The following is a 26,650-nucleotide window of genomic DNA, read 5'->3' on the forward strand; positions in this document are numbered from 1 at the left end:
CCGACCTGCCTGACAGATGTACAAGCCTTCATTGGCTTCGGGAACTTCTATAGGAGGTTCATCCGTGACTTCTCAAAGCTCACAGCACCCCTGAATAGACTGACAAAAAAGGATGTACCCTTTATATGGGACGATACTTGCGAGAAGGCCTTTGTAAGGTTAAAGGAAGCCTTTATAACGGCACCAATTCTACGCCCGTTTGACTGGACCAAGGACGTGATCCTTGAGACCGATGCCTCTGATTATGTCTCAGCAGGCGTACTCTCACAGTATGATAACGAAGGAAGGTTACACCCGGTGGCGTTCTTCTCAAAGAAGCACACTGCTACAGAGTGTAACTACGAGATCTACGACAAGGAACTGATGGCTATTATCCGCTGTTTTGAAGAATGGAGACCTGAACTGGAGGGAGCACCCTCACCTATCAGAGTTATTACAGACCACAAGAACCTCGAGTACTTCACGACCACGAAGTTGCTGAATAGGAGGCAGGCTAGGTGGTCTGAATTCTTGTCCCGCTTTAATTTCCAGATCACCTATAGACCAGGGAAGCAAGGAGTTAAGCCCGATGCCCTGACCAGGAGGTCAGAGGACCTCCCTAAAGAGGGGGATGAGCGCCTGGCGCACCAGAGCCAAGTAGTCCTGAAGAAGGAGAATTGGCAACTTCCACCGTTAAAGGTCCAGAGAGCCCGCATCCGACAACCGCACCGACAAGGTTCAATACCAATAGAGGAACCCATCCTTTCCTTAGAGCTACCAGAAGACATTAGCCGCCTGTTAGACCAAGCCTATAAGACCGATGAAGATCTACAGTCGATACTGCAAGCCCTAGAAGAAGGAGCCCCACGCCACCCGAAGATCACACTTGCCGAATGCAAAGTAATACAAGACCGACTGCTATACCGAGACCGCGTTTATATTCCGAATTACGACCCTCTGAAGACCGCACTCCTGAAGGCTAGCCACGAACACCCTATAGCTGGTCACCCAGGCCGCGCCCGTACTTATGATCTACTCTCCCGCGATTACTACTGGCCTGGAATGCTGTCATATGTTGAACGATGGGTTAAGAACTGTCATACCTGCCGAAGAGCCAATCCTGCCCGAGAGGCAAGGCAAGGAGTCCTAAAGCCCCTACCGGTACCTGAACGAGCCTGGCAACACATATCAATGGATTTTATCACCTACCTGCCGCCCAGCGAAGGACACGACGCCATATTGATTATAGCCTGCCGCCTCACGAAGATGAGACATATTATCGCCTGTAAAGGGACCTGTGATGCAGAAGACACCGCCCGTTATTACCTGAAAGAGGTGTGGAAGCTACATGGCCTCCCACATACAATTATATCAGACCGGGGACCCCAATTTGTGGCTGAGTTCTGGAAGAAGCTTACCCAGCAGCTATCAATCAACTCGCTGCTATCAACCGCCTATCACCCCGAGACCGATGGACAGACAGAACGCTTAAATGCGATATTGGAACAGTACCTGAGAGCCTATGTATCTTACTTACAAGATGACTGGAGCCGATGGCTCCCTCTGGCCGAGTTCGCTGCGAACTCCCTGAAGTCTGAGACGACCGGTATGTCCCCGTTCTTCGCGAATTACGGATTCAACCCGCGGATGGGCTTCGAGCCTACAATTACAGTCAAAGGAACACCTGCCACAAGAGACGCTGAGAAGTTCGCGCAAAAAATGAATGAGATACTGGAATACCTACGCTCCGAGAGTATAGCCGCGCAAGCCCGCTACGAAACCCAAGCGAACCGTCACCGACGACCTGCCAGACAATATCGTGAAGGAGATCACGTTTGGTTAGACGCCCGAAACATCAAGACATTGAGACCGCAGAAGAAGCTAGACTGGAAGAACATCGGCCCGCTTAAGATCACGAAGGTTATCTCCCCGTACGCCTACCGACTGGAACTGCCTGCCAGTATGAAGATACACCCGGTATTTCACACAAACCTGCTTAAGCCCGCCGCTACCGACCCGCTGCCGGGCCAGAATCCAGACCCGCCGCCGCCTGTCGAAGCTGAAGGAGTAGAGGAGTGGGAAGTCGAAGATATCGTAGATTCCCGCTGGGACAGACGCGGCCGCGGAGGCCGTCCTAGACTGAAGTATACCGTGAAATGGGCTGGATACGCAGACCCAACAGAAGTCCCCGCAGACTATGTGGAGAACGCCGCCGAGGTTGTGGCTAACTTCCACAGGAGATATCCCGATAAACCTGGACCACAGTGACCTATCTCGACAGAGCTCGATGCTAAGAGAGGGGGGTACTGTCACAGCTCGACCAGACTGGCCTACCCTAGACCACTAACAAGGTAGATCCGGATCACGTGGCGATACGTTATCGCAGAGACTTTGTTTACCGACCAGATAGTTCCTGAACGTAGCTCCTCGAGCTACGTCTTGTTAATAGAGCCTGACCTGCCTGCAGTGCCTATCCGTAGCAATAGACCGTATTCTGCCTGAAGCGTTCCCCGTTCACCTGCCCTACCGAGCCCAGCCCGTGACAACTATAGTATTCTATATAGTTTGACAAGAAAGTAAGGTAATATTGTGATATGTACTGTATAATAAGGTTTTACTAAGAAAATAAAAATTTAAAAATTTATAAAAATTCAGCTTAGTATTGTTACGATTGGTTACCGTAACAGCGCTGTAAGGCTTCTATAAGGCAGCTGTAGCACACCTATAATTGCTTGCATAGCGATTATGGCCCGATCTTTTGCCCTATGGTTTAATGGCTTGTGCAACTGTTACAAGTATAAGTTAGTAAACCAAGCCTAAGAATTTATTTATTTATAATTCTTTTTTATTTTTATTTTTTTAAGCCACCTTATTTAAGTTTTGAAGTACTATAGGGTAGGCTATTTTCCACTACATAGTATACTGTACCGCCCGCTTGTCCGTTATGTAAGATTTAAGAAATTAAATATTATGTTCACCGCCTGTATCGCCTTGCCGATAAGGGTCATCTGGGGCGAGGTACGGGCTGGAAACTTATGATAACTTAGGGAGATAGTTGTATTGATACTCTTAAACGCACTAGGCTCTCTAGGACTTAGTTTTGCAATTTTGGAGTTTCACACCGAGGGTCAATACGCTGACGAGGCTCTATAAATGGTCGACCGGTGTCACGCTTTAAGTATCAATGCGGGTGAAAGTGCTTGAGCAAAAGGACTCTGTTTTGCTTGTGTGGAGACTTCACAGTGTTCAGTGTTCAGACAAGGCAACCGGCGTGATAAAGAACAACACCTAGTACATGTTGTAGGAGGGGGTCTCTGGTCAACAACTTCCGCTACTATTTATCTTTTCTCATGGCTTTATGTGATACATAGCCGCGTACTGCGATATAAATCTACCCCGAAAGTTCAATTAGAACCTGAATTTGCTGTAGCGCTTGATTAGATCTCCAGTCTGAAAGCTGGTTAAGCAATGCTTTCCTTAAACGCTCCCTCGTTCATTGAGCCCATGATGGGGTGCCAAAACTAGTAGAAGTCAGCCCGACCGGTGTTGTCTGTAGTACTGCTTGTTGCTTGGCCGTTCATAGCTGGTTGTGGCTTACGAGAGAAGGCGGCGTGGAGTTAACCGAGCACTACTTTGTTCGCATACTATGGACGAAGCATTAAGGAGGGGGAAGGGGTAGCATTCACACCAGTATTCATACTGGCAACACAACAATTCGCCGCGCTATTTTGTTCGTATAAGAACTTCAACGGATCTATTGCCTAGATATATCATCCTCCGTCTCGCCACGGACGAATGCAAGGGCTGTGCAAAAAGGTCATTAGCAAACATCGATTCTAATCGTACCGAAGATCGGCATCCCATGCTTATTCGTCTTGTACGTGCGGTCTAGTAATAGTATGTCGGGGTAAGCCTGATGGGATGCTAAGAAACCGGGCGAGCTAACGAAATAGCGTGATCCGGCTATGTGGGCCGAACTGTACTCGGCTTAAAAGCGTTCCTTGTGTAGCTGATTAGCGAGCGCATGCATGTAGCTTTGTCTTCCAGACTTTTCGTCGCGTAGCTGCGATATAATGGTAGAACGAAAAGTAGATCTATGGATACACGTGAACCTAATGGCTTCTGCCTCCTCTTGGCTCTGCGTGCGTGTCGAGACTTCATGAGGTCGCAACTGGTCCTGGAATATAACAAGCAAGGTCTATGAGGCGCCGAGTATTAACCCACCCGACTCTACGTTCTATTAGAGCACAGAATGGTGTCTGGTACCGATGAACTAGCTCACCCACCCTCTCCATCGCCCCCTCTTTCCCTTTGTACCACGGCTCGCCCGCTGGCTAGCGGCCTATTGCCGAGCACGCAGGAGATCACCACTTGGCAATCTTTCACCATGTCTGCGTTCGCCTTATCACCGCCAGCCTCACATCCTTTCAGTGCAGCATGCTACGGTTACAAGCACATGCTTCGCCTATGTGATACTGACTCACGTCACACGACGCGCCAAACATTACACTGCGCCGTAGTTTAGGTGTGTAGTTGTCAGCTTGATTGGGCGCTAGCATAGCTGGCTGTAACACTCCCCTAGAAGAATAGTGGTGCTACGAGCTAGCGCCTTCGAAGAACATTCCAAGCACAAGCTTTGCCTATGTGATACTGACTCGCGCCACACGGTGCGCTAAAATTTAAGCTGCGCGGTAGTTTAGGTGTGTAGTGATCGGCTTGAGGAGGGCTTCGGGAAATTTACCCGTTGCAGGCTGTTGAAACCGTATGACTAAGATGGTCCGACCTGCTGGTGGCTACGATATGGATACTATGTACGGAACTGTGCTACTCTCAGACACATGACTTAGGCCCTTTTATAACACCCTCGACTCCCACAGTATTGCTTTATTACAGGTCCAGTTGACCGATGAAAAGAACTTTATCCCCACTTCTGCATATCACACGCCCCTCCAATATACCCCAGGCACATGCCGTCCGATGTTGAGCCGCACTGGGTGGTACTTCTGCCATCTGAGTCCGTTATGCCTCTTGTCTCTTTCTCTTGCTGGGTTGTTCAGTCTCTTGCCCTTCGGTTATGAGCATTCCCGGAGATGGAGCGCCTCTTCGTGACTCGTGCCGCCCGCAATGAAACGACAGACAGCTTTGGGGAGAGCCCCGACCGTGTCTACAGATTGGAGCTTCGATCCCATCTTTGTCACCTCCATCTCCTCCGTCTCTTACTGTAACCCTAATACCCCAGCTTATAAGCAAACTATTGGCAGTCGTAACGACGTCGCGCTGTATTAAAGGTGCGCTTTGGCCGGTGCTGTTTGTTACTCGTTCACCCATGCCGTCCCCATGTCCGTCGGCATATAAGCCCGTGTATTCTCGCCCATCTCGTCCACTCATTGCTAGGTCATGGCGACACACCGACTCAAACTCTCTACTCAACCAGCTACAACCACCATCACAATGTCCATGTTCATGTCACTACCCGCCTACGCGGAAGCTCCTCCTCACAGACGCTACTCGAGTACCAGTAGTGCATCTGCTGACCCTAACGAGGACTGGACCAAGATCTCTAACACTGCTGAGCGCCGACGGATACAGAACCGCATTGCTCAGCGCAACTACCGTACGCTCTCTCCGCTAACTCCGAGAGGCTGACTTCCACCGGAATTGCCTCCCGAGGATTCCAAAGCTGATTCCCAACCATAGCTGACATAAATGCCTGCTTATAGGCAAGAAGCTCAAGCGACGCCTCGAGGACCTCGAGCGCCGTGCTAGCTCTTCTGACCCTGCCGGGTCCGATAAGCAGGCCCAGGAGACCACCAAGTCGAAGCGATCCTTCAAGTCCCATAAGTCACAGCCCGCTACTTCAGCTAAGCCAGTCGTCTCTCAGAGCCAGTTCATTCCTTTCGGGGAGCCGACCGATCTCTTCTTCCCTGGCACCCACGACGACCGGGCTCGCTCCAACAGCTTTTCCCAATTCACATACTCAAGTTATCCGACTCCTAAGGAGATTTTCGTCGCTCCCTACGATTCCCCTGAGACATCCTTGGCCATGGCTACTACTGACGCCCACCCCAGCTACCTGAATACTTCCGCCGCGCCCATGATGCTTTCCCCAATGACGCATTTTAGCGATACCACCAAGGGGGAGTTATGCCCCAGCGACGACGAGCTGACCCCTTATACGACTTATGGCTACATGCGACCCATGGACTTCAACGCTCCAAGCCCCTACGACCAGTCTAACCCTCATGTGAGTTGTGCCAGCCAAACACCCCGCAGGGTAACTCAAGATCCATGTTGCTAATAGGGTTCGTAGACTCCTCCGCTCTCGCGATTTTGGGACAACTCAGCCAACTACTCAGAGGTCGAATAGGAATATCCTATTATGCGTCGGTTAATGCCCGATTCGCTCAGGCTGATTCAGCTTTAATAGAGTGAGGGAAAGACTACGTCCACGTTCTCACCCGCCTGAGCCAAGATGACTAATAGTCATCTTTTTCTCTGGGTGCTGGGGACGGTCCAACACAGTATGTGAAAAGTAGCCACCGAGGCACAATTGGGCGACCATAAGCTACTTTGCGGCTGCTTTGAGCCCTAGAATCAGCTCTAAGAGGCATGGCATGGCGGGATTGATCTTTGGACTTTTTATTCTCCATTTCTTGGATACAATGGAAGTCTGAGGCATTATTTAGTTTTCTTCCGTCTGCTTTCGTTTTATCCACCAACCGGCCAAGCGTTCGGCTTGGTTAGGTGAACCTGTTCTCCTCGGAGTCGAGCGATGGGAATCTGCCAAGGATGGGGGTCGCCGAAGGCCCAAGATTGGAATAGATGGAAATCCAGGCGGACAAATATTTCTCTTGATCAGTATTGATATATGTCGCTGTAGCTATCTTGATCACTTTTCCGTCCCGAACCAGGAACCCACCCGAGATTGCCATCAATTCGTTCGATACCACCATAAGTAAGCAGTGGGTGCCCAACCGGGCCCGCACGAGCACTTTAGGACTTGGATAGCCGTTTGCGTACGATTAGATAACTATGCATTCTTTGTGACAAAGAATTGTTCGAGAAGGATGGCCTATTATCCAAAGCTTAGGTCGCCAGCAGCTCGTTATCTATCCAACGAGCGTGCTACATGACATGAAGGCGAGCATTATGTGTTTTCTCAGGGCTTCTACAAGTTCACATCCTCGTCAACAGTCCAATGGTCAAAACTATGCGGCAACCAGTGGTGGCGAAAGAGATGCAATTCCAACAACAAGAGAAAACAGGTCACAATGGACCCGTGCAGTGGCAGAACGATCCGAGTGAAAATCGGATTCTTCAGACCAAGGATGGGAATCACTCAACGTACTTCAATATATTGAATGGATTGATGATCAACGTCAATTCAACTCAATCAACATCGAGATTGGATTATATAACACGTCAATCCATTTTGATGCTCTGTTGATTGAATTAGTTGAATTAGTTGAATTAGTTGAATTAGTTGAATTAGTTGAATTAGTTGAATTAGTTGAATTAGTTGAATTAGTTGAATTAGTTGAATTAGTTGAATTAGTTGAATTAGTTGTATGTATGTATGTATGTATGTATGTATGTATATTTTTCGTCCGGGGGGCCATTGGCCCCGAGAAGTCTCCTACTGGAGCACAGGACGTGCTGAGCTAAACTATCTACAATCGCTACCGTCCTGAACCTCACTCAGGTCATCTGCAAGGCCTCTTGGGATCGGAGCCGTATACATGCTCGAGCTTTTTCTGTACTCATCACCCCCAAGAGGCACCTCTCTACCCGTAGCTGGCCCTACAGTAGTTGTCGGTGAAGCACGTCCCATGGACATCAATACAGTTGACCTCAGCAGAGCTTCCCTCCAGCAACGCTTCTATCTAGTTCATCCAGCATATCATCGGCACAAAGGCGCATTACGTTCAAGAGGGCATCCCGTCAGCGGGAACCCATCCCTCTCCAGCCTAGAATACATTTTATCGTCAAGCTCGCGGTGAAGCCGGTATCTTAAGCCTAGCAACGCGGTTGACTTCAGAAACTCTTGGTGTTGTGACTTTATATAGAAATCACCCGCTGTGAATAGCTTCTTCTTCTGAGAATAGCTCGGCTGGCTGCTATGAAGGTCAGCAACCCGTAATAGCTTTAGACTTATTCTCGATTGCTTCCTGACTGCTGCAATCCATCGTCGTAGATAGATGACTTCGTCTTTTACTTCCTTATTGTGGAGGCGCGATTCCTCTGCTGCCTGACCGGCCAGTCGGTTATGCTGATCCTTTGCGACGCGAAGTCTGGCATCATAGACAGTAATTGGCCCGTAATTTGCTATAATCGTTGTCCCCTGATCCCGGGCAGAGCGTCTAAGGTTCTTCTCCTCAAGCAGGCGCATCTCCTGAGTCGCTGTAATGCCATTTAAAGCGAGAGTTGAGTGTGCCTTTCGCACCTTCTCATTAATATGTGACACTGAGGGAGTCAGGGGCGTGCCCGAGGCCACTGAGCATTCGATCCTGAGGGCCACATATTTCTCGTACTGACGGATCTTCCGTAAATTCAGCTATGGCGTGTTCATTTCGATCCAGTTGACGTGCGGAGGCGGCGTTGACATCAAACGAATCTCCTGATCGAAAGGAATCGAATGGTATAGCTCTCGAGACGATTGGACTTCAGAAACCTCATCGGATTCGGAGTTGTTATCGCTGCTGTGGGTAGAAGATGGGCCCTGTGATACGTAGCCGGGTAACGATTCCTCAGCTACCTCTAAAGATAGTGATGATAAGGGGTTGATCATACGGTCGATCACGGCCGCGGGATTATATGGATAGATGCCAGTCTTCTTCCCACATGAGATGATAGTGCTTTTCTTAGCAGTCTTGCGGCGGATTTCCTGTAAATGAAACAGGTAGTCAGCTTTATTGAAGTCTGTAGCGCCATCTGCAATCTCACGAGAAAGGACCTCTTGATGCCAGTGCTTATATGAGCTAAATAGCCCAACATCTAGCGGCTGAAGAATATGCGTCAAGTGAGGACGGAAAGGGAAGAGCTCTACGCCTGCATCTTGGGCTTTTTGGAAAAGCTCTTTGGTGAAATGATTCTCACAGGCATCTAGTAATATTGTTCTTTTTTGCGGATTTTTTTGAGACCGGGTATGCCGTTCAAAGTGATCGAAGAATTCTAGCGCGGCGATATCGTCGATATAGCCTTTTGGTGTTGTGATAATCGTTGTGCCTTTTTCTAATGCATTATCAACCCACCGAGACGGTAACTGTACCCCCGGCATGATAATAAAGGCGGGAATAATAGCTGCTGTTGCTGATATCGACTCAATGACCGTGACGCTTATTGTCTCATGTGCATCGACCAAGATAGGCCGGTCAACAGCTCGAAAAGTCCATACGATAATCCCGTTTCTAAGATATCCAATCTGGAAGCCTGTCTCATCGATGTTCCAAAGACCCTCATAATCTATGCCTTTTTGGTGTAATCATGCCACTTTTTAAACCACTCTTCGACATTTGCTCGGTCTTCCATCGCCTTTCTTTGTGCTTCAAGCGTTGAACTCTTCCTTCTATGAAAAACAGAAGAATGACGGCGTAAGAAGCGCCTTGCCCAGTATCTAGATGCAGTAGGGGCTCTCCCTGTAGCCTTTAAAACAGAATTAGCATGCTGTCGAAGAGTGCGCTGCTGAATATGATGTCCTTGAGTGACACGGCGCCAGCACCAAGCTAGAATCGCCTTCTCTTCTTCCGGAGAAAAAAGGGTATGGTTGCCGCCATTCTCAGAGATAGGATGTTTTCCTTTTTGTCGAGAAAGCAGCCTTTTATATGATACCCTCCATGCCGCAGCAGCTTTAACAGCTGAGGAGTAATATCCTTCCCGAAGAAGTTCGACAGCCGCGACAGTACGCATCTCAAGGTTATGATCAGTATCAGCGCTGCCCATAAATCAAATCCAATCAAACAAACTGCCAAACAAATCAATCAAATATGCCAAAATCTTATTTCAAATCAATCAAATGCAAAATACCGGATTTGAAATAACATTTGATATATTTGATACAGGATATAAGATTAGGGATTTAACCTGCTTCGCTGATGAGTGCCTCTTTGTAGCCTACCCGGAACCTGGTGAATGCCTGGGGAGTGGATCTGGCCAATCAGAGCCTTCGCTGATACTACCCATTAATATTTCCCCTCTTCGCCCCCACATCGATAGATCGCGTCGTTGGCAGCCTGTTTACTTCTCCCGACGCGTGCCCGACCCTCCCCCACCCTTCAAGTTGACGCCGCTGACAGCTACAATGCATCGATGACTGGGGTCAGGCAGGGGTAGTGCGGTGAGCTGAGCCTAAGAGTGGCTAGGAGAGATGAGCTAAGAGCACAAATGGTGAGGTTTGAAATATTTGAAATATTTGAATAAATATTTCAAACAACAAATCCAGCATCGCGGGCTATCAAATATCTCAAATATGGCCCCGGATTTGATTTGTTTGATTTGTGGGCAGCGCTGATCAGTATACCGCGAGACATTAGGGTTTCGGGTGTCAGGATCGATCCATCTTTGTATTGCAGAAAGAGCAGGCTGAGGGCTTTCAATTGATATACTCATTAGCTCAGTTGAATGAAAATTGCAATTATTGTGATTGAGTGAAGTAGTTATGTTGTTGAGGTTGAGGATGTTAAGTGGTGATTTCGTTGTGACGTTTATGAGGGGTAATGACATATCGCGGGCATTATCAGTGCAGCAAACGGTGACAATTCAATTAAACGAGTGACCTATTTTCTTGGTGGGACTACATATAAGTTAAAAGTAGCTCTTATTTATTTCCTTGTCAACCGACCCTTTGCCTAGTCAAGCTACCCCCTGTGCTTGACGCACGGGCACCTACGGTGTGAAGGAAAGCACGGGGTGGCCGGTCTCTAGGCCCTACCCAAGTAATCAAAATGCACCAAATAAATGGCACAAAACTCCTCTGCTAAATTAGGGGGTGATAGAAGTCGCCGCGATATTTACTTTGATAAATTGCAATATTATAGATATGGTATCCGAAGGTAGTCTACCGTAAACTACGCACCTTAGGCCGCTTCCTCTTCTCCTCATTGTCGTTGACCTCCGTAAGAGGGCTCCATTTCGGGCTTTTGTTCTTAGCTGCACCTGCTGACATTCTAGTCCTACGTACCAAAAGCAATTATCTCCTAAGGGCCCAACAGGCCGAAATTAGGTCACGATGACGGGTCATAGTCAATTAAATTGCAAAGAACAAAAGGTACTTCTACCGCCTCCTAAATTATGCGGTGGTATAAGTACCAGCAGGTCTCATCATTACAAATCGGTACATCGCGCACCTTGCACCTATCCCATTGAGTGCTAACTGACGCCAGATACAATGTGAGATACGCAGCTATACGATGGGGTGAGTGTATTAAGATGTGGACCCGAATGTGGTGTTATTGATTGTCGACTTGATTTTTCTGATCAGTCTGTCAGAGAGGGGTTGGTACAATTCCCCCTCCTTTTCTGGATACAAGAATAATATTGTGATAAAGGAAAGTGGAGCCCATTCCTGCTGGATTAATGATAGCGCCTCGATAAAAGAAACGTGTATTTTGTGGGTCCCCGGATATATCAATACGGGGTGGCGGGAAAAACACCTGGAAGAAAAAGAACAGAGACAAAAAAGAAGGACGAGCTCCTGGGGACTAGATTGATCCTCAAGTGTGAAAGTCAACCTCATTTTAGTTGGACATCAACCCCACTGGCGTATTTAACAATTCCCATCCGCCAATCTAACATCTTTCAACCCCACTTGGCGTGTTCTGAACGCGCTTTAACTCAGATGCATTCCACATCAGACGCGTAGCACGTAACAGTTCAAATGACTGCGGACGTTCCGCGTCGGCACCAGACATTCCCGTCAGAAATGGCACTTGGGACTTTTAATGCTTCTTATGCCCGAGCCACCGCCTAAACATCCACAACTATCATAGTCCAAGCCTTGTCACTACATCCCTTCTGCATTCAAACTCCTTCATTCAACACATTCTTTCATCTAATCTTACTCCTGACTAACCCTTCCCCCTAGCTCTCTATATCAACTTCTCTCCTCGCTTCATTTTGAGCAAGCTATCTTCTGAGCACTGTTCCTACGCTACAAGAACGCATCAAGAGCTGTGAGCTCCTCGAAAGATGACCGCAGGGGAAGATGTCTGGGACTCTCTCCCAAAGGTGGAGCAAAAGGCTATCTGGGATGAGACAGAACGCAATTTCTGGGTTAACCTCCGCAGCAAGAAGGATGCCGAGAACAAAAAGATCGAGAAAGATTTCCAGCTCTCAATTAATGAAATTCGGTTGAAGTTCAGTGATCTCACAGGGCAGCGAAGTCAACTGAAAGAATCTCAATCCCGATTAGCTAGGGAACTCGCCAAAGTTGAGGCGGAACTGGCACGCACCACTGATGAGTGTGAGGAGAAGGCCAATCGACTTGAGCGCATTGAGCAAGACTACCGCGCGTCACGTCAGAAGAGAGCGGAAACGCTGCATGATATTTGGTTCAAGATGCGCCGATTCTTCAGACAAAAGAGAGGGGAGGATCCTGATGCTCCGGACGATCTCGGACCCGAATCAGAAGGAATTGTTCTGCCTGAAGTGTTGCCAGAGCTATCCTCAGCGTTTAACGGGCCGATTCCACGAATAGAGCCTACTAATGGCACTGCAACGGTAATGGACAGACCCGATGAAGTGGATGATGATGATCGTATGGAAGGCATTGAGCACCATGATAATGAGGCAGCCGAGACCCTCGTTGATGTTGTTGACGCTGATGGAAATGTGATCGGACCCGTGGAACAGATCGAGCCTTGGAACCAATGGGTTGAGGGAATCCAGGAATTGGAGATACGAAGACCTGTCAAGATTCGCCGAGGACGGCGCTTCAACGCTAGACATCTTACCAGCATTTACGAACGAACTGAGGCGAAGGGGGTCAAATGGCTCTCTTGTATGATTCAAGCTACAGGAGAAATTCAGGCCAAGAGATGCCACTCATGCGACAAGAACCAAGGCGCGTTTGACGACTGCATCATTGTCGGCGGAGATCTCTTTCAGAAATGCGGCAACTGCGAATGGAACCGTCAGGGATGCCATGGTGCCTCAGGGGACACGATTGATATACTAGCCTCGAGGGAGAGAGCACGACGGAAGAAACAACTAAAAGAAAGAATTCAAGAGACTCCCACAGACCGTTCCTCGGAAACAATACATCCGACAGTTGAAGTTCAGCCAAGGCCTGAGCCAACACGTCAACCAGAACCCCAACGAGTTGAACAACAAATCTCTGTGCCCTCTCGGCCACCTTCACCACAGCCCATTCTACAGCGTACACTTGAAAGATTCCCTGAGCGACAGCCCGAGAGACAACCGGATAGACAGATTGAGCGACAGCCCGAGCCACAACAGGAACAGCAACCTGAGCGACGGCCTGAACGACCAATTGAGCCTCAACTTGCACGAGTGACTGAGTGTCAGGCAGAACGGACTACAACACGACAGCCGGAACGGCGCCCTGAGCCCCAAACCGAGCGAATTCTGGACCGATCCAATGACCCGTTCCATGATGTGATCGCTGCAAGGGCCCCGGAACAAACTGTCGAAGTAGCACCAGTGCAAATCGCTGAACGTCCTCGTGAAATGCCCCATAGACCAATTTATGGTTCACCTCACGGACCTCCAAGCCGTCCGACAACGGCTCCCAGGTCGGATTATGCTCCGGAACGTATGATTGACCCTGTGGACTCGCCCTTACCGACACCAGTCTATCCTCAACCCAGGCCCTTGGAGACACTGCGCTCTGTGCTTCCTTCGAGTGCCCCCCGCCACTCCTCTCATGACATTCTCCACCCATCAACAGAGCTCGATGGCTCTACCAAAGACCATCGCGGTTCTGTTCAGGTCCACACACCACGAGAACCCGAACGGATGAATACTCCACAAGAGTATCGTATAACTCCTGGGTTTACGCCGGCCAATATTACAAGTCGACCTCCATCCAGCGAACGAGGAAGACCAACTCCGCCATCGTTGCCCATTGATCCTTCGTCACAGCCTCCTGAGTCTCCTCCTGCTCTACTATTGGAAGAGATCACCCGAGAGAACATGGTCCTCAAGAATGATGAAGTTGTTTACACTTATCCTGAATGCGTTGCGGGGGTGCCATTGGTCAAGATTAACGAGGAACACCCCTATTGGGAAGCCAACTGGCCAAACGTCAAAACACTTATTGAGCCACAGCTTGCTCGATGGCGCGAGAAGCATCAGGCTGCTATTGAAGCAGGTCCTAAGCAGGATAAGGGAGGCTCTTCAAAGTATCAAATTGGCAGACAGGTCAACCGTGGTATAAAAATTCTCGAATTCCACGAGAAGGGCCCCATCAGCCCTTATCAGTTGTTAGGTAAAAGATATATTCAGGCTGGCAAGGGTGGTATAACCTCATATGACACCCTATTTCGCCTGTCAGAGACAATATCGGAGCTCGAAAAATTCAATCTTGACATATCGCCGGTTGACTGGATGCGACAGCGTCTCCACGAACTGATTCAAACTCAGGGTCTCAATTTCAACCTGCCACGAACAATTCACGACTTCTATCATGACTCAAAACTCACAAGTCTTCGTTACAAGCATGGCTTTAAGAACATAGGACGCCCTTCTGGAGCCATGAAGGCTCGCTTGAGCCATGGCAGCCCTAGCACTATACCCAAACCCCCCCAAAAGCGCAAGTCTATGCACTCGGTTACTACTACGCCTCGTGAAGATTCCTTCGTCAACCACTCCTCTGCCTGGTCAAATATCCTCAGGCTACAGAACTCCAGCCTCGATCCCGGCCCCTGCTCCTCAGCCAGTCTTCAGCACCCACCTCAACAAGAAGCCCAAATACATGCCACCTGCACATTATCGCCCCGATCACGACGAATTTTATTTTGAGGCTTGGTCCGATACAGATTCATGCAGTGGCGGCAGCATTACTAAATATGATTGGCGTCTTGCTGTAGTCAAGACTCGATTATATACCAGCCACATCAATGTTACACAGTATTGGACCTGGGTAGGTCAGATACAATGCTTTCAACATCAGGTACTCAAAGACGTGAAACCTGCGAAGTGGGGCTTGTTTAGGGACGAGATCGATTTCCATGTCCACATCGCAGAGATTGAGGAAATGGAGTGGAGTATCGAAGCACTTCGCGTTCACATCATTACGAAAAAGGATGTCGGAGAGCTTGCTCCAGATGGCAAGCCTCGAGGCGATGTCATGGCATCTTTCCCACGAGCACGTACAATGCGTCGCTTCCTGTTCTTTTGCAGAGAAAGGGGTATGAAAATGGCTACGAAGGAGCCGTAAGTGTAGCCCCAGTGATGGAACTGTGGCAAGTAGAGAACTAACCTGGACGATAGTGAGGAACTTAATGACCTGTGGGATTCCATGGTTTCTGAACAATTGCCTGGTCGAAGCGATTCTAATCAACAGTTGGTGGAATGAGTTCGTTGACCACGAGCGACGTTCTTCGAGGGGTAAAGATGGCCCTGTTCTGTATGCCTATGTTTAATCATAATGCGATTTCTTACAGTTCTCTATTGTTTTCTTCTTTCTATCGATCGAGCAGATCATTCCGCATATATCAGCACAGGAATCTGTGTGCTTAATGGAAGTTGTATATGTCGACGCTTTAGCTTCAAGTGGTCGCAATGCGATGGCTTAACTGAGCGTAGGAGGGGAGTAAGGAGATCGAACCCAAGTCTATAGCGTTTGGCACGCCGGCGTTTGTGCTCCTCGGGGAGGACCTGGTAATTTTCGGTGTAGATGGTGTTGCCAGCAAGAAGTTTGCCCAAGATGATATCGTGCTCCATTTACCGGTCAATAAGAGGCTGAGTGATGTTAGTTTCAGGGGCGGAGTACATCGACTTGACAGTCGCGAGACTTTGGAAAGCCTGGGTCTTGATCCTTACCCACGGAATAGACACATCCGAGTTCATCGTCTACACTAGATATATAACAAAGGAATTTTTAGAGAAGTTCACGATCCCCTTCAAAGCTCCGCTCGACAATGACGATGCTGCTATTTCTGGCCTCAAGATAGAATACATAAGAGTTCATATTTGGCCAATTCTAACTCTGCGAGAGAGACTTACCGAGGCGTTGAGTCCAGACGTTGTCGGAGCTTTCAAACCAGACGAAATATAAACGTGGGAGAAAGACCCTGGGGAACAGAGTGGCGAGAAGCGAAGGTGAGATGTTCTTCCTAAAGCTGTAAACAGCAGCTTAGAGGAAAAGCCTAGGGAAAAGCCGGCAATTGTCTCCAAAAGCTTTGTTTGGACGAGGGTCCACTCGTGGATTTGGTGATATGAAAGTAGAGTTTGATAAGTAACGTTGGATTCTGAGAGGCTTGAACGACCTGTTGTTCCACAGTTGATCCCGTCATGGCCTAGTTGGCGAAATTCGGTATTATATAATAAGCATGCACTGGTCGCATGTCTTGGCATGAGGTTGAATGTCGGGCTGAGGAGACTACCGTCACAGCATTTCCGAATCCGCCCCGACCGTCCAAGGAGACATCAACGGAAGAACATCCCGCTAGCGAAGACCACTATTTGTAGTACATTATCGTGGACACGACAAGCAACGAGGACATTATCACTGAGCATGACATGTCTTTGGCAAGCTTAGGTTGAGTTGTAAACTTGAGTCATACTAGATGGAGACTTTTCTGAAGCAAGAGCTTCTTGGAACTCTTCCTGTTGTGTTTCTGTTTCTAGTTTCTCGATGGAATATCAAAGAGGCCTTCGACGACCATGACGATAATGCGGCCTCATCAAGTACTCGAATTGGAGTGGCTAGACAAGAGCCCACGCCGACGCGACCATGACGCAGCTAGACGATATTAGATGACCGTTCACGACGATTGGGCTCTTCTAGTCGATCCCCTTTGGCTGATACGAGTGAAGACAATGAAAGATTACGACGTGGAGAAGCTGGCTGTCAAAACGCTGAACGGACACTCAGTAACGACCAATACCAGGCCATCTCCGAGACCGCACCGGAGAGGAGAGAGCGGGGTGAGTGTATCTTGGTACCTAACTAGCGGAAGTTGAGCAGATGACCTATGTATATATAATAGACATAACGTACATGATAAGCGGGTGCAACAGACAAGCGAGTGCAACACAACATCCCAACATCTCAAATAGAAATAGCCATAAAAACACAACAGACTATTAATTAAGTAAAATTAATCACTATATTCTTCCAGAGACATAGCGACAACTATCTGACAGGTCCTTGCATTATGTCCTGTCTTGCCGCACGCTCCACAGCGCCTTTCCTTCATTCGCGCAGGCCCTCCTTGACCACCACTTCTCGATGGTCCAGCCACCGCCTGCGCATCAGCATCCGTTTGATCAATTACTTGCCTTCCTTCCTCTACTGTCATCACTCCTCCTTTCTGTAGCCGGGTTCTTTTTGCCCTCCGCCGCCGGCTTAGTATCTCATTTGCCTGTTCAAGATCTTGGACCCTGGCCTCTAATAAGGCAACCTTATGCATAACTATCTTTGTTCCCTTAGAAGAAGACCTCAATGCTTCTAGAATCGACTCTGGAGAGCTACTTTTATGCCTTTTGATTCTCCTTTCAAGATATTCAAGCTGAGAGTCGGCTTCAAGGATAGTCTTTGGGGTCTTTGAGACCCAAGGGGTCGAGGGGCTAACTACCTCCTCCGCAGGCGTCGGAGTCCGCAGCTGCACATCAAGCTTCGAGATTATACTTTCTGGGTCGAGAGGAGCAAGTCCGGCTCCTCTAAAGGCTGCTTTAATATTTTTCTCTGTCATTGTGGCCTGGTAGGCGGTGTAAAAAGCCGGGAAGAACTCGGTTTTGGAAATGTGGGTTACAGAGCATCTGATCAAATGCTCGATTTCTCGCCCGTAAGCCTTCTTAAGCAGGCCAAAGCATCCGACATCAAGAGGCTGCAGCAGATGAGACGAATGAGGCGGCATACAAAGCGTGATAATTTTATTTGCCTTGCAATATCTCTCAAAGTCGACTGAGTGGTGACTTTCGTGTCCGTCGAGGATCAGGAGACGATAGCGATTCTTTGATTGCTTGGTAGTACACCGGTCGAAGTGCTTTAGCCATTCAAGGCCTATCTCATTATCTGTCCAGCCATTTGGACTCGTCGCAATAGCCCAATCGCCCGGGAGGCTGCTTTCTCGGTACCAGTTGGCGAGGTGATATTGGCCCGCACCTATGATGAACGGCGGGATCGCTTGGCCCTCGGCATTGATCGCCTGAATGACTGTAATCCATTCCCCATTTCCAGGCTGCACTGATTTTGGTCTTCCACGCCTTTCAGCACCTGTGACGACCATTCCGCTCGCAATGACGCCCATCATAAAGCCAGTCTCGTCAAAGTTATAGATTTCATCAGGTCGGATGCCATACTTGGCGATTACATTCGCTACGAGCCTAAACCAGTTGCGAATAATGGTCGGATCTTCACATTTGGCTCTCTGGTAGTCATATTTACGGAAAAAATGCGTCTTGAGGTCTTTGTGTCGCTTGACGAAGTTAGAGGCCCAGCGCTTGCCGACAGGCAGCATCTCGCGGTCGGCGAGCAATCGGTTAGCCATCTCCTCAACACAATGCAGTCGCGGGGGGAATCCTCGCGAATCCAGATCGAGAATGAACTGAACTATGATCTGTTCCTCTAGATCAGATAGTTTGCGTGATTTTGGGATAGAATCACGCGTAGAAAGGATACCCTTCTGTCGGCGATGTAAAGTCTAATAACGGACCTGGTAAATGCCTGCGGCGCGTCGGAGACTTAATTTTGGGTCATTTTGAAGGGCACGAAGTGCAAGAAGAATCCTAGCCTCAATATTTAGGTCTGACATATTTGGTGGTTGAAAATTAATTGATTAAGTTGAGAATATGTAAATTGCGGGATTTTTTGTTGCACTCGCTTGTCTGTTGCACCCGCTTATCATGTACGTTATTTGATTACTTATTTCTCAACCACCTAATATGCCACAATCAATTAATGAGGCAAATATCATTCTTGCACTTCAAGCCTACCGGAATGACCCAAAATTGAGTCTTCGACGCGCTGCAAAGATCTATAAAGTTCGCTATAGTAATCTCCTTAACCGATATAATGGCATTCCTGCTCGACGCGATATAATGCCTAATTCACGCAAACTATCTGATTTAGAGGAACAGACTCTTATTCAGTTTATTCTCGACCTGGATTCGCGAGGATTTCCCCCCCGGCTATGTAGTGTGAAAGAAATGGCTGATCAATTACTTGCCGACCGCGACGCGCCACCAGTCGGCACGCGTTGGGCTTCAAATTTCGTCAAGCGACACCCAGACCTTAAGACGCGTTCTTTTCGGAAATACGACTACCAGAGAGCCAAGTGTGAAGATCCAACTATTATCCGTAACTGGTTTACGCTTGTGGCGAATACAATCGCGAAATACGGCATCCGATCAAATGATATCTATAACGTCAACGAGACTGGCTTTCTTATGGGCATGATTGCAAGCGGAATGGTCGTCACAGGTACAGATAGGCGTGGAAAACCAAAATCAGTGCAGCCTGGAAACCGGGAATTGATTACGGTCATTCAGGCGATTAATGCGGATGGCTGGGCGGTCCAGCCGTTTATCATCGGTGCGGGCCAATATCACCTCGCCAACTGGTACCGAGAAAGCAACCTCCCGGGCGATTGGGCTATTACAACAACCCAAAATGGCTGGACCGATAATAAGACCGGTTTAGAGTGGCTAAAGCACTTTGATCGGTGTACGACCAATCGATCAACTGGTTCCTATCGTCTCTTAATCCTTGATGGGCATGAAAGCCACCACTCGATCGACTTCGAGAGATATTGCGAGGAAAATAAGATCATTAGGCTTTGTATGCCGCCTCATTCGTCTCATCTGCTGCAGCCTCTTGATGTCGGGTGCTTTGGCCTGCTTAAGAAGGCTTACGGGCGAGAAATAGAGCATTTGATCAGATGCTCTATAACCCACGTTTCGAAGACTGAGTTCTTTCCGGCCTTTCATGCCGCATTTCAAGCCACTATGACAGAAAGAAATATCAAGTCGGCCTTTAGAGGAGCTGGGCTTGTTCCTCTTAATGCGGAAAATGTGGTCTCAAAGCTTGATATGCAGCAACGGACTCCAACGCCAGTTGAGGAGGTGGCTAGCCCGTCAACACCTTGGGTCTCAAAGACTCCAAAGACCGTGCTTGAGGCTGGGTCTCAGTCTGAATATATTGAAAGACGAATTAGAAGGCATCATAACAGCTCCCCAGAGTCAATCCTAGGCGCTCTGAAGTCTCTTTCTAAGGGAACAAAGGCAGTTATGCATGAGGTTACCTTATTACGGGGTCAGGTCCAAGACCTTCAACAGGCAAATGAGGTATTAAGCCGGCGCCGGAGGGCAAGAAGGACCCGACTGCAGAAAAGAGGGGTAATGGCAGTAGAGGAAGGAAGGCAAGTAATTGATCAGATGGATGTTGATGCGCAGGTAGTGGCCGAATCATCCAGGAGTGGTGGCCAAGGAAGGTCGGCGCGACCAGGGGTTCGGCATTGTGGTATATGCGGTAAGCCTGGTCATAATGCAAGAACCTGCTAGGTAATAATTGAGACATCTGGGGAAGAGTATAGTGAGTAGTTTTAATTAATTAATTAATTAATTTGTTGTGTTTTTATTCCGATTTCTAGTTTAGAGGTTGAGAAAAGTGACCATTTCGCTTATCATGTACGTTAAGCTTAAAAGTTACTTACTATATTAGCAAGATAATATATTGCTTAAACTGTGGGTTAATGATATGCGTTTGATAATTATACCAGAGACAGAAAACTTCTGCGTTTTATATACTTGCAAATCTTAGATTAAACATATATCCTAATGTTGATTAATCCTCCAGATCTCCTGTCTAGTCTAAATTAGCATAGCCGATGAGGTGTTTTCGTTCTCTCTTATATTCTAGTTCTAGATCTTGCGATACCTCAAGAACTTGAAAGATTCTACCGATATCCCTCTGGTCTATGTCTCCTGTACTTCCCAAGTGCCGCTTGTACAAGGAGGCAGTAGGACCAATGACAGATCTCGATCCAAGCTTGTGACAAACCAGGAATCCGTTCACCGTGGCATACCACTTTATGAGTTCGTCCGTTACCTTGTAGCCCGGCGTATGTTCTCCGAATTCGTCTGTCAAAACTGGTTTCGCACTGGGGGTGCAGCGCCCTTGATCTGTATGGTGTTTTCTATGAAACAGTATGCAAATTCGTCGCTGACCTCAGGTTGGAGCCAGCGATTACATGCACCTTCACAGAGCTTACTCGTTTGTAGATAGGAATGCGATGTGCAACACTTGCAGGGAAATGACGTGATAATCGCCCAATTTATTTGCAGCGAGGGTGTTGACAAACAGTGCCATAAAGAGACTGTATCATATGCAAACGGGCCGGAATGTCAGCAGCGTGAAGATTTTGTAACAATCAACGATGCATAAACCCTACTTATTGGTATTGACAACATACGCTTTTCCACTTCGTGCAGGCGTGGCTGTAACGGAAACAGTAGATTGGGTGAAGCTGCTGCAAGTCTCAGTGTTTCATAAGCTCATTGTTGTAATTATCGTCATCATAGACATGTTTGTAGTCTGGTGCGGGGAAGGGAGTCCGTAAGGTTGGAAGCCCTTGGTGCTGGATCGCATCACCTTCCCCGCATCTCTAATTCATTAGACGTACAATTGCGCAACGATTACCATTACACACCCACACGGAGCGAACACTCCGGGTAGCTATGTTTGAATGAAGGTGTAATTGAAACACTCGAGGACTATATCTATGAACCAGTGCACCCTTGTTTCAGCGGGGGGTAATAACACTGAACGTCCGACCTAACCACTCATACATTATTCCAAGTTGCCCCTAATATCGAAAGATCCTTAACTGTGCTGCTACAATGTCAGGCTCAAATACCGACAAGGTACAGGAGAACCTCAAGAAGTTTTCCGCGGAGAACATCGATGCTCACATCCAGGCATCTACGTTTACTGATGACATCCAAAATGTAACATTATACTTTCAAGACCCTAATACCTGGCAATTTGTTAATACTTGCAGGCTATTCGTCAACATATCCAAACCGAGTACAAGGCCTGGTTCTTCTTCCGCAAGCTTGGAGCTGACTGCTTGCGCTCCAATGTGTCACTGCACGGCTTTGCAGCGTAAGTGTATACGTGCCGCTGGTAGTTTTATATAGTCGTGACTAATGTCAATTACAGGCTTTGGAAGCGCTCCGCCCAAGAGGCCTTTGCTGATGCAACCTGGCTAGAGTCGTACCTCGTCCAGCGTGGTGGCCGAGCCAAGCCAAGTGACATCCCTGCGCCCGATATAGAGTGGCCCGATGACCCTGTCGATCCCGTCCAGCCCGTCTACGCAGCCCTGCAGACTGAGAAGGAAATTCTCGAAGATCTTCACCGTCTATGTGCCGCTGCAGAGAAGGCCGGTGACAACGCACTGGAAGATGTTATTGAGAGTCGCTTCTTGCGCAAGGAGACGCGCCATGTAAAGGATATGGGCGACTTGCTGCAGCAGTGTGTCCGTATCAGCAAGCAGGCTGGTCACGGCTTGTATCATCTTGACAAGGAGCTTCGTGCTAACAACGGAGTTGTGCCTTGGGCAAGCTTCAACGACCCTGACAAGTCTGACGAACTACTTCGAGGTGTTGTTAAGGACCTTTACAAAGCTGCGGTCTAGGGAAAAGCTAGAGTCAAGGATATAAAACGGATGAAGGGGAGCTTTCCGGTTATGTACACTAGTAAACGTTTTAAATGTCAACTCGCACTACTAGATTACTCATCCACTATCCTGAGCAGTTGCTGCTTAAAAGTGAACTGGCATCGAGCTGGCGGTAAGAATAAGCGTCTGTCTCACTTCTCGTCCGGTGATATTTAATAAAGTCCGAGTTAATCTACGCATAAGTACGTCCAACAAATAACAGACTGGGCTAAAGGCCTTTTGATTCCTTATTGTATTTAGTCTCTAGGTAGTTGAGGAAGCTGGTTAATTGGGCAGTATTACGGCAATCATTATCGGAAAGAACTCCAAAAACTAGCTAGTTTGACCGATTCTGCGCCGGCTGATAAACTACTTTATTTGGGCGTATGCGAAAGCTAGGGAGGCGGGCATGAGGAAGGAGATTATCTTATCTGGCTGGAGATTTACTGGAAATTAGTCTATTAACCGTCATAAAGCTCTAATATTTCTGCAAATTCAATGGGATAAAGTAAAACTGCTTAAATAGTTCTAGATACTGAGCCCTCCTTCACTGCACTTAGATGATATGCCGAAACAAGCCGGCAAGTGAGGAATATGGATAAACACTGAAGTCAACCGATTAGGCGGAAGTACAGGAAGATCATAAAGGGTTAGAAGCTTTAGATATGAATGTGGCCGTTTAGAATGTGCGGATTGCTGGCTTCGAAGACCAGATGGTGTAGGTGCGGCGAGGAAAGAAAAGAAAGGCATAAATAGAGGTGGATGTGTATGAAGAGGCTGAGATGGTGATTGAGATTGGTGTTGGGTTAGAGGACGAAAGTGATGACTTTAGGGTCGTAATAAAGCACTACCAGAGCACATGGAGCTGTTGGGAGTAAAATTCAAGCAATACTATATAGAAAATCCAAGCAGCTTCATTTTTAATAGACAAGGTGGTTAGTTCCTGCGTGCATCAAATATTAGACTTTGTATGGGGCGATGATTTTTTGTGCTATGCTTTTTCAGTGGTGTGATTCTTGAAGCGGTGGGGATGCTAAGGTGTGGTTGTTAGGTCAATTACTCCAGAGGGAGGGACTTATAATTATTAATTTGTTTTCTCTCCTTTTTTCTCGTCCTTTTCTTTTGATATTTGGGCCAAGAGTAAAGCTTTCTCAGTGGGCAGTCATGAGTACAGATTACACGACGTCATGATTTACCTTCCATTGATTGATGTAATTGATAGCGGGTCTTAATGTCCAGCCAGATATAACAGACAATTTTCATGTACTACCGAATCTTCGAAGCCTCACAAAACAACATTGGGGTCTTGTCTAAAGATCTTGGGTCACTATTCTTGCGATGGCTTAACCGGAAACATACATCATTTGCTAGTTCTATGGTATTTCCAACGCTGCAGATTTGAAATGTCTTCACCCAGCCTGGGACGCGAACAACCATGGGGCATATACCTCCCATTATTATAAGAGCTTTAGCTGGCACCAAACCTGCCGAGGCTTTCGAAGCGTATAATGAACACATCCTCATAATACAGAGAATAGTAAAAGGTGAATGGGAAAAAAGAGGAATGCTGTATAATTTGCCTTCAAACTAAGAATGCAAATTACTTTCCTTCATGCTGGATATCCGATAACCATAACCCCCCAAATCCTATCGTGCATTCGCATAGCTCTGTTTATGGCCTGACAGCAAACCCTCTCTTGCAGCAATTGGCCCATCGTAACCCGCTGGACAAGCCCCGGTCTCCATGTGGTTCTTAGCGTCCCCCATGTATGGTGCTGGACTCGCCGTAGGTTGCTGCATTGGAATGGAAGTCGGATTGTATAAAGTGACCATCTTGCCATCCACTGCCAGAAACTTCTTCTTCTGGCCTCCAGACTGTAGTGCTACATCAGGCGTGCGTAGCATATATCCAGGCTTGGTCTTCCTTGGCTCTGATGTTGTGTTGATCAAGTTTGCCATGAGAGAGCTGGCCCAGTGCGCATCTGCAAAGATCAGGAGGCCCAGCCAGAGAACGATGGCGAGTAGTAGGGCCAGACAGCTCAGAACAACTTGGAGGCGAGACATAGCCACCGTAAGCTTGTCAACAGTGATGTGCACAAGAGACGGATCGATGCTGACAGTATATGCTCTTGCGACGAGAAGAGATTCGAGAGTCTCAGAATTATTCCTAATCCATGTCAAAACATCGTTGTTAAGCGATTGCGCACTGATATTGGACCGTCCATTGCCAAGGCCGTAAGCAACCATAACAGCTGCTGTGTCAACTTGACCAAAGAATCCAGGTTTGCCCCTGGCAGGTCTGGATCCAGCACAATCAGTGCGAGTGACCTTTCCACCAAAAGCCTCATTCTGGAAGTTCGATCTCTCACATTTCTCAAAAGGCTTTGGTGCGTCAGAAAGGGTCTCGGATCTGATGAGGGTGATATTCGTGGTGGTGATACTGATGAGAGAGTACATAGTCGTCCCATTAGACTCTGCAGTATAAAATCCCCAGTTACTTTGCAATGCAGACTTATTGCCATTGTCGGCTGTATTGGCGCCGAATTGATAGCTTACCTTTCGGTCTTGTGCATTCATCATACTGTCCACAATCCGACCGGCAAGCGGGTTCTTTCTTTCAGTCTCATTGGCACTCCAGGTTCGTTGAACAAGATCGGTAACTTCTTCCCTGGCAAAAGGTGTCCCAACAGTTGTCAACATGGTGGCTTTGAAAGTGGACTGGCTGAAAGTATGGCGTCTCTTCTCTTTGGTAATGGTAAAGACTTGGTTCATGAGAGCTGAGCCACCACCTCCACCCAGAGAGAACCAGATGTTGTCCTCTCTGTTGGGCGACATGTATCTCGAGTCGAAAACTGTATCCGTTGTATTGTTCCAGTGAATCTCGGGTTTACCGGCTACAGTTGCGATGAGGCTGGTGGAGAAGACATTATTAAATGTGCAATTCCAGGCGGCAGATCCGTTATCAAAGATCCAGCAAGGCTCGAAAGTTTCGCCGTCAAGGGCGGAGTTAGGAGGTACCATGGACCCAGTATCTGGAGATACAGATAAGCCATCACTATCAAGCCAGATGCGCGCACCAACCCCTCTCTCTCTTGCAGGCGCCACGATCTCTGGCAGGTCGTTATTGGTCACTTGGCCAGTGAGTGTGTAGTTGAGGCCTGGGACGAACAGGTCAGCGCCAATAATTTGTGGAATCTTCTTTTCCACATCTTGCAGTTGGCCGGAGTCGAGAGAGAGCTGGATAATATAGCTAGGATTCTCGTTTCGCTGGTCTTGGTAATCGGCGATTGTCACATTCGATGCTCGGAAGATATAACCCGGGGAATCCAGCGCCCAGAGCAGTGTACCATAAAGTCCCAAGACGATGTTGAGAAGACTAAAGGCAAGTACAACCAATCCTGCACGCGATAGACCTCGAGATGTAATGTAGAGAGTTCGTTGAATGTAATCTTCAGTGAACATAAGGTATGATGTGAATTGATTTGATCGGGCAGCAATTAAGGAGAAGAGCTTGAAGATAAAAATACCCATAAGCAACTCGGCGCATTTGAAGATAATTGATTTGACCGCATTATGATACAAGGGTATCGACGATTTGATGAACGATGAAGTTGATTCGATCATCTTGCGGGAGAGGCTTGGAAGGCTAAGGCTTATGCTTAACTGAACTGAGTTTACAATCTGGAAACAGGAAGAAAGTGAAGGAGGGGAATGACCTCTTGGCTCAACCTGCCCTGCAGACTAGAATTCCGTCCTTTCCGCCACTTCGCCGCTTAGTTGCAGTAAATATCTTCGCGATATCCTTATACAAGCTGGTATTTCCCTCGGTGTAA

General features: G+C 47.8%; 6 protein-coding genes across 6 annotated transcripts; 4 read left to right on the top strand and 2 right to left on the bottom strand.

The window, feature by feature from the left end:
- Positions 1-5,430: 5,430 nt before the first annotated feature.
- Positions 5,431-6,346, top strand: FOXG_16725 (uncharacterized protein; the record flags this gene model as incomplete). Its single annotated transcript, XM_018396743.1, has 3 exons — positions 5,431-5,593; positions 5,700-6,223; positions 6,290-6,346. 3 exons carry the CDS (start codon positions 5,431-5,433, stop codon positions 6,344-6,346), a joined length of 744 nt encoding a protein of 247 aa, XP_018257494.1.
- A 4,392-nt stretch (positions 6,347-10,738) lies between these two features.
- FOXG_22569 (uncharacterized protein) lies at positions 10,739-11,140 on the bottom strand (the record flags this gene model as incomplete). Its single annotated transcript, XM_018402984.1, has 3 exons — positions 10,739-10,751; positions 10,865-10,902; positions 11,051-11,140. The coding sequence occupies 3 exons, from the start codon at positions 11,138-11,140 to the stop codon at positions 10,739-10,741; spliced, it is 141 nt and encodes a 46-aa protein (XP_018257495.1).
- Positions 11,141-11,834: 694 nt separating this feature from the next.
- Positions 11,835-15,171, top strand: FOXG_16726 (uncharacterized protein). Its single transcript, XM_018396744.1, has one exon. The coding sequence runs from the start codon at positions 12,163-12,165 to the stop codon at positions 14,953-14,955; it is 2,793 nt and encodes a 930-aa protein (XP_018257496.1). The 5' UTR covers positions 11,835-12,162; the 3' UTR covers positions 14,956-15,171.
- A 181-nt stretch (positions 15,172-15,352) lies between these two features.
- On the top strand, positions 15,353-15,511 carry FOXG_16727 (uncharacterized protein; the record flags this gene model as incomplete). Its single annotated transcript, XM_018396745.1, has 2 exons — positions 15,353-15,369; positions 15,427-15,511. 2 exons carry the CDS (start codon positions 15,353-15,355, stop codon positions 15,509-15,511), a joined length of 102 nt encoding a protein of 33 aa, XP_018257497.1.
- Positions 15,512-21,999: 6,488 nt separating this feature from the next.
- Positions 22,000-22,796, top strand: FOXG_16728 (uncharacterized protein; the record flags this gene model as incomplete). The annotated part of the gene is made up of 3 exons (XM_018396746.1): positions 22,000-22,107; positions 22,161-22,264; positions 22,322-22,796. 3 exons carry the CDS (start codon positions 22,000-22,002, stop codon positions 22,794-22,796), a joined length of 687 nt encoding a protein of 228 aa, XP_018257498.1.
- Positions 22,797-24,139: 1,343 nt separating this feature from the next.
- On the bottom strand, positions 24,140-26,526 carry FOXG_16729 (uncharacterized protein). The gene has a single exon (XM_018396747.1). It carries the CDS (start codon positions 26,439-26,441, stop codon positions 24,465-24,467), a length of 1,977 nt encoding a protein of 658 aa, XP_018257499.1. The 5' UTR covers positions 26,442-26,526; the 3' UTR covers positions 24,140-24,464.
- Positions 26,527-26,650: the final 124 nt, after the last annotated feature.

The sequence above is a fragment of the Fusarium oxysporum genome, chromosome 15 (genome assembly GCF_000149955.1).
Source record: "Fusarium oxysporum f. sp. lycopersici 4287 chromosome 15, whole genome shotgun sequence".
Classification (NCBI taxonomy): domain Eukaryota; kingdom Fungi; phylum Ascomycota; class Sordariomycetes; order Hypocreales; family Nectriaceae; genus Fusarium; species Fusarium oxysporum.

Excerpts from the sequence above, each read along its gene's own strand:
- FOXG_16729 (XM_018396747.1), bottom strand. The coding sequence starts at position 26,441 with ATGATCGAATCAACTTCATCGTTCATCAAATCGTCGATACCCTTGTAT.
- FOXG_16726 (XM_018396744.1), top strand. The coding sequence starts at position 12,163 with ATGACCGCAGGGGAAGATGTCTGGGACTCTCTCCCAAAGGTGGAGCAA.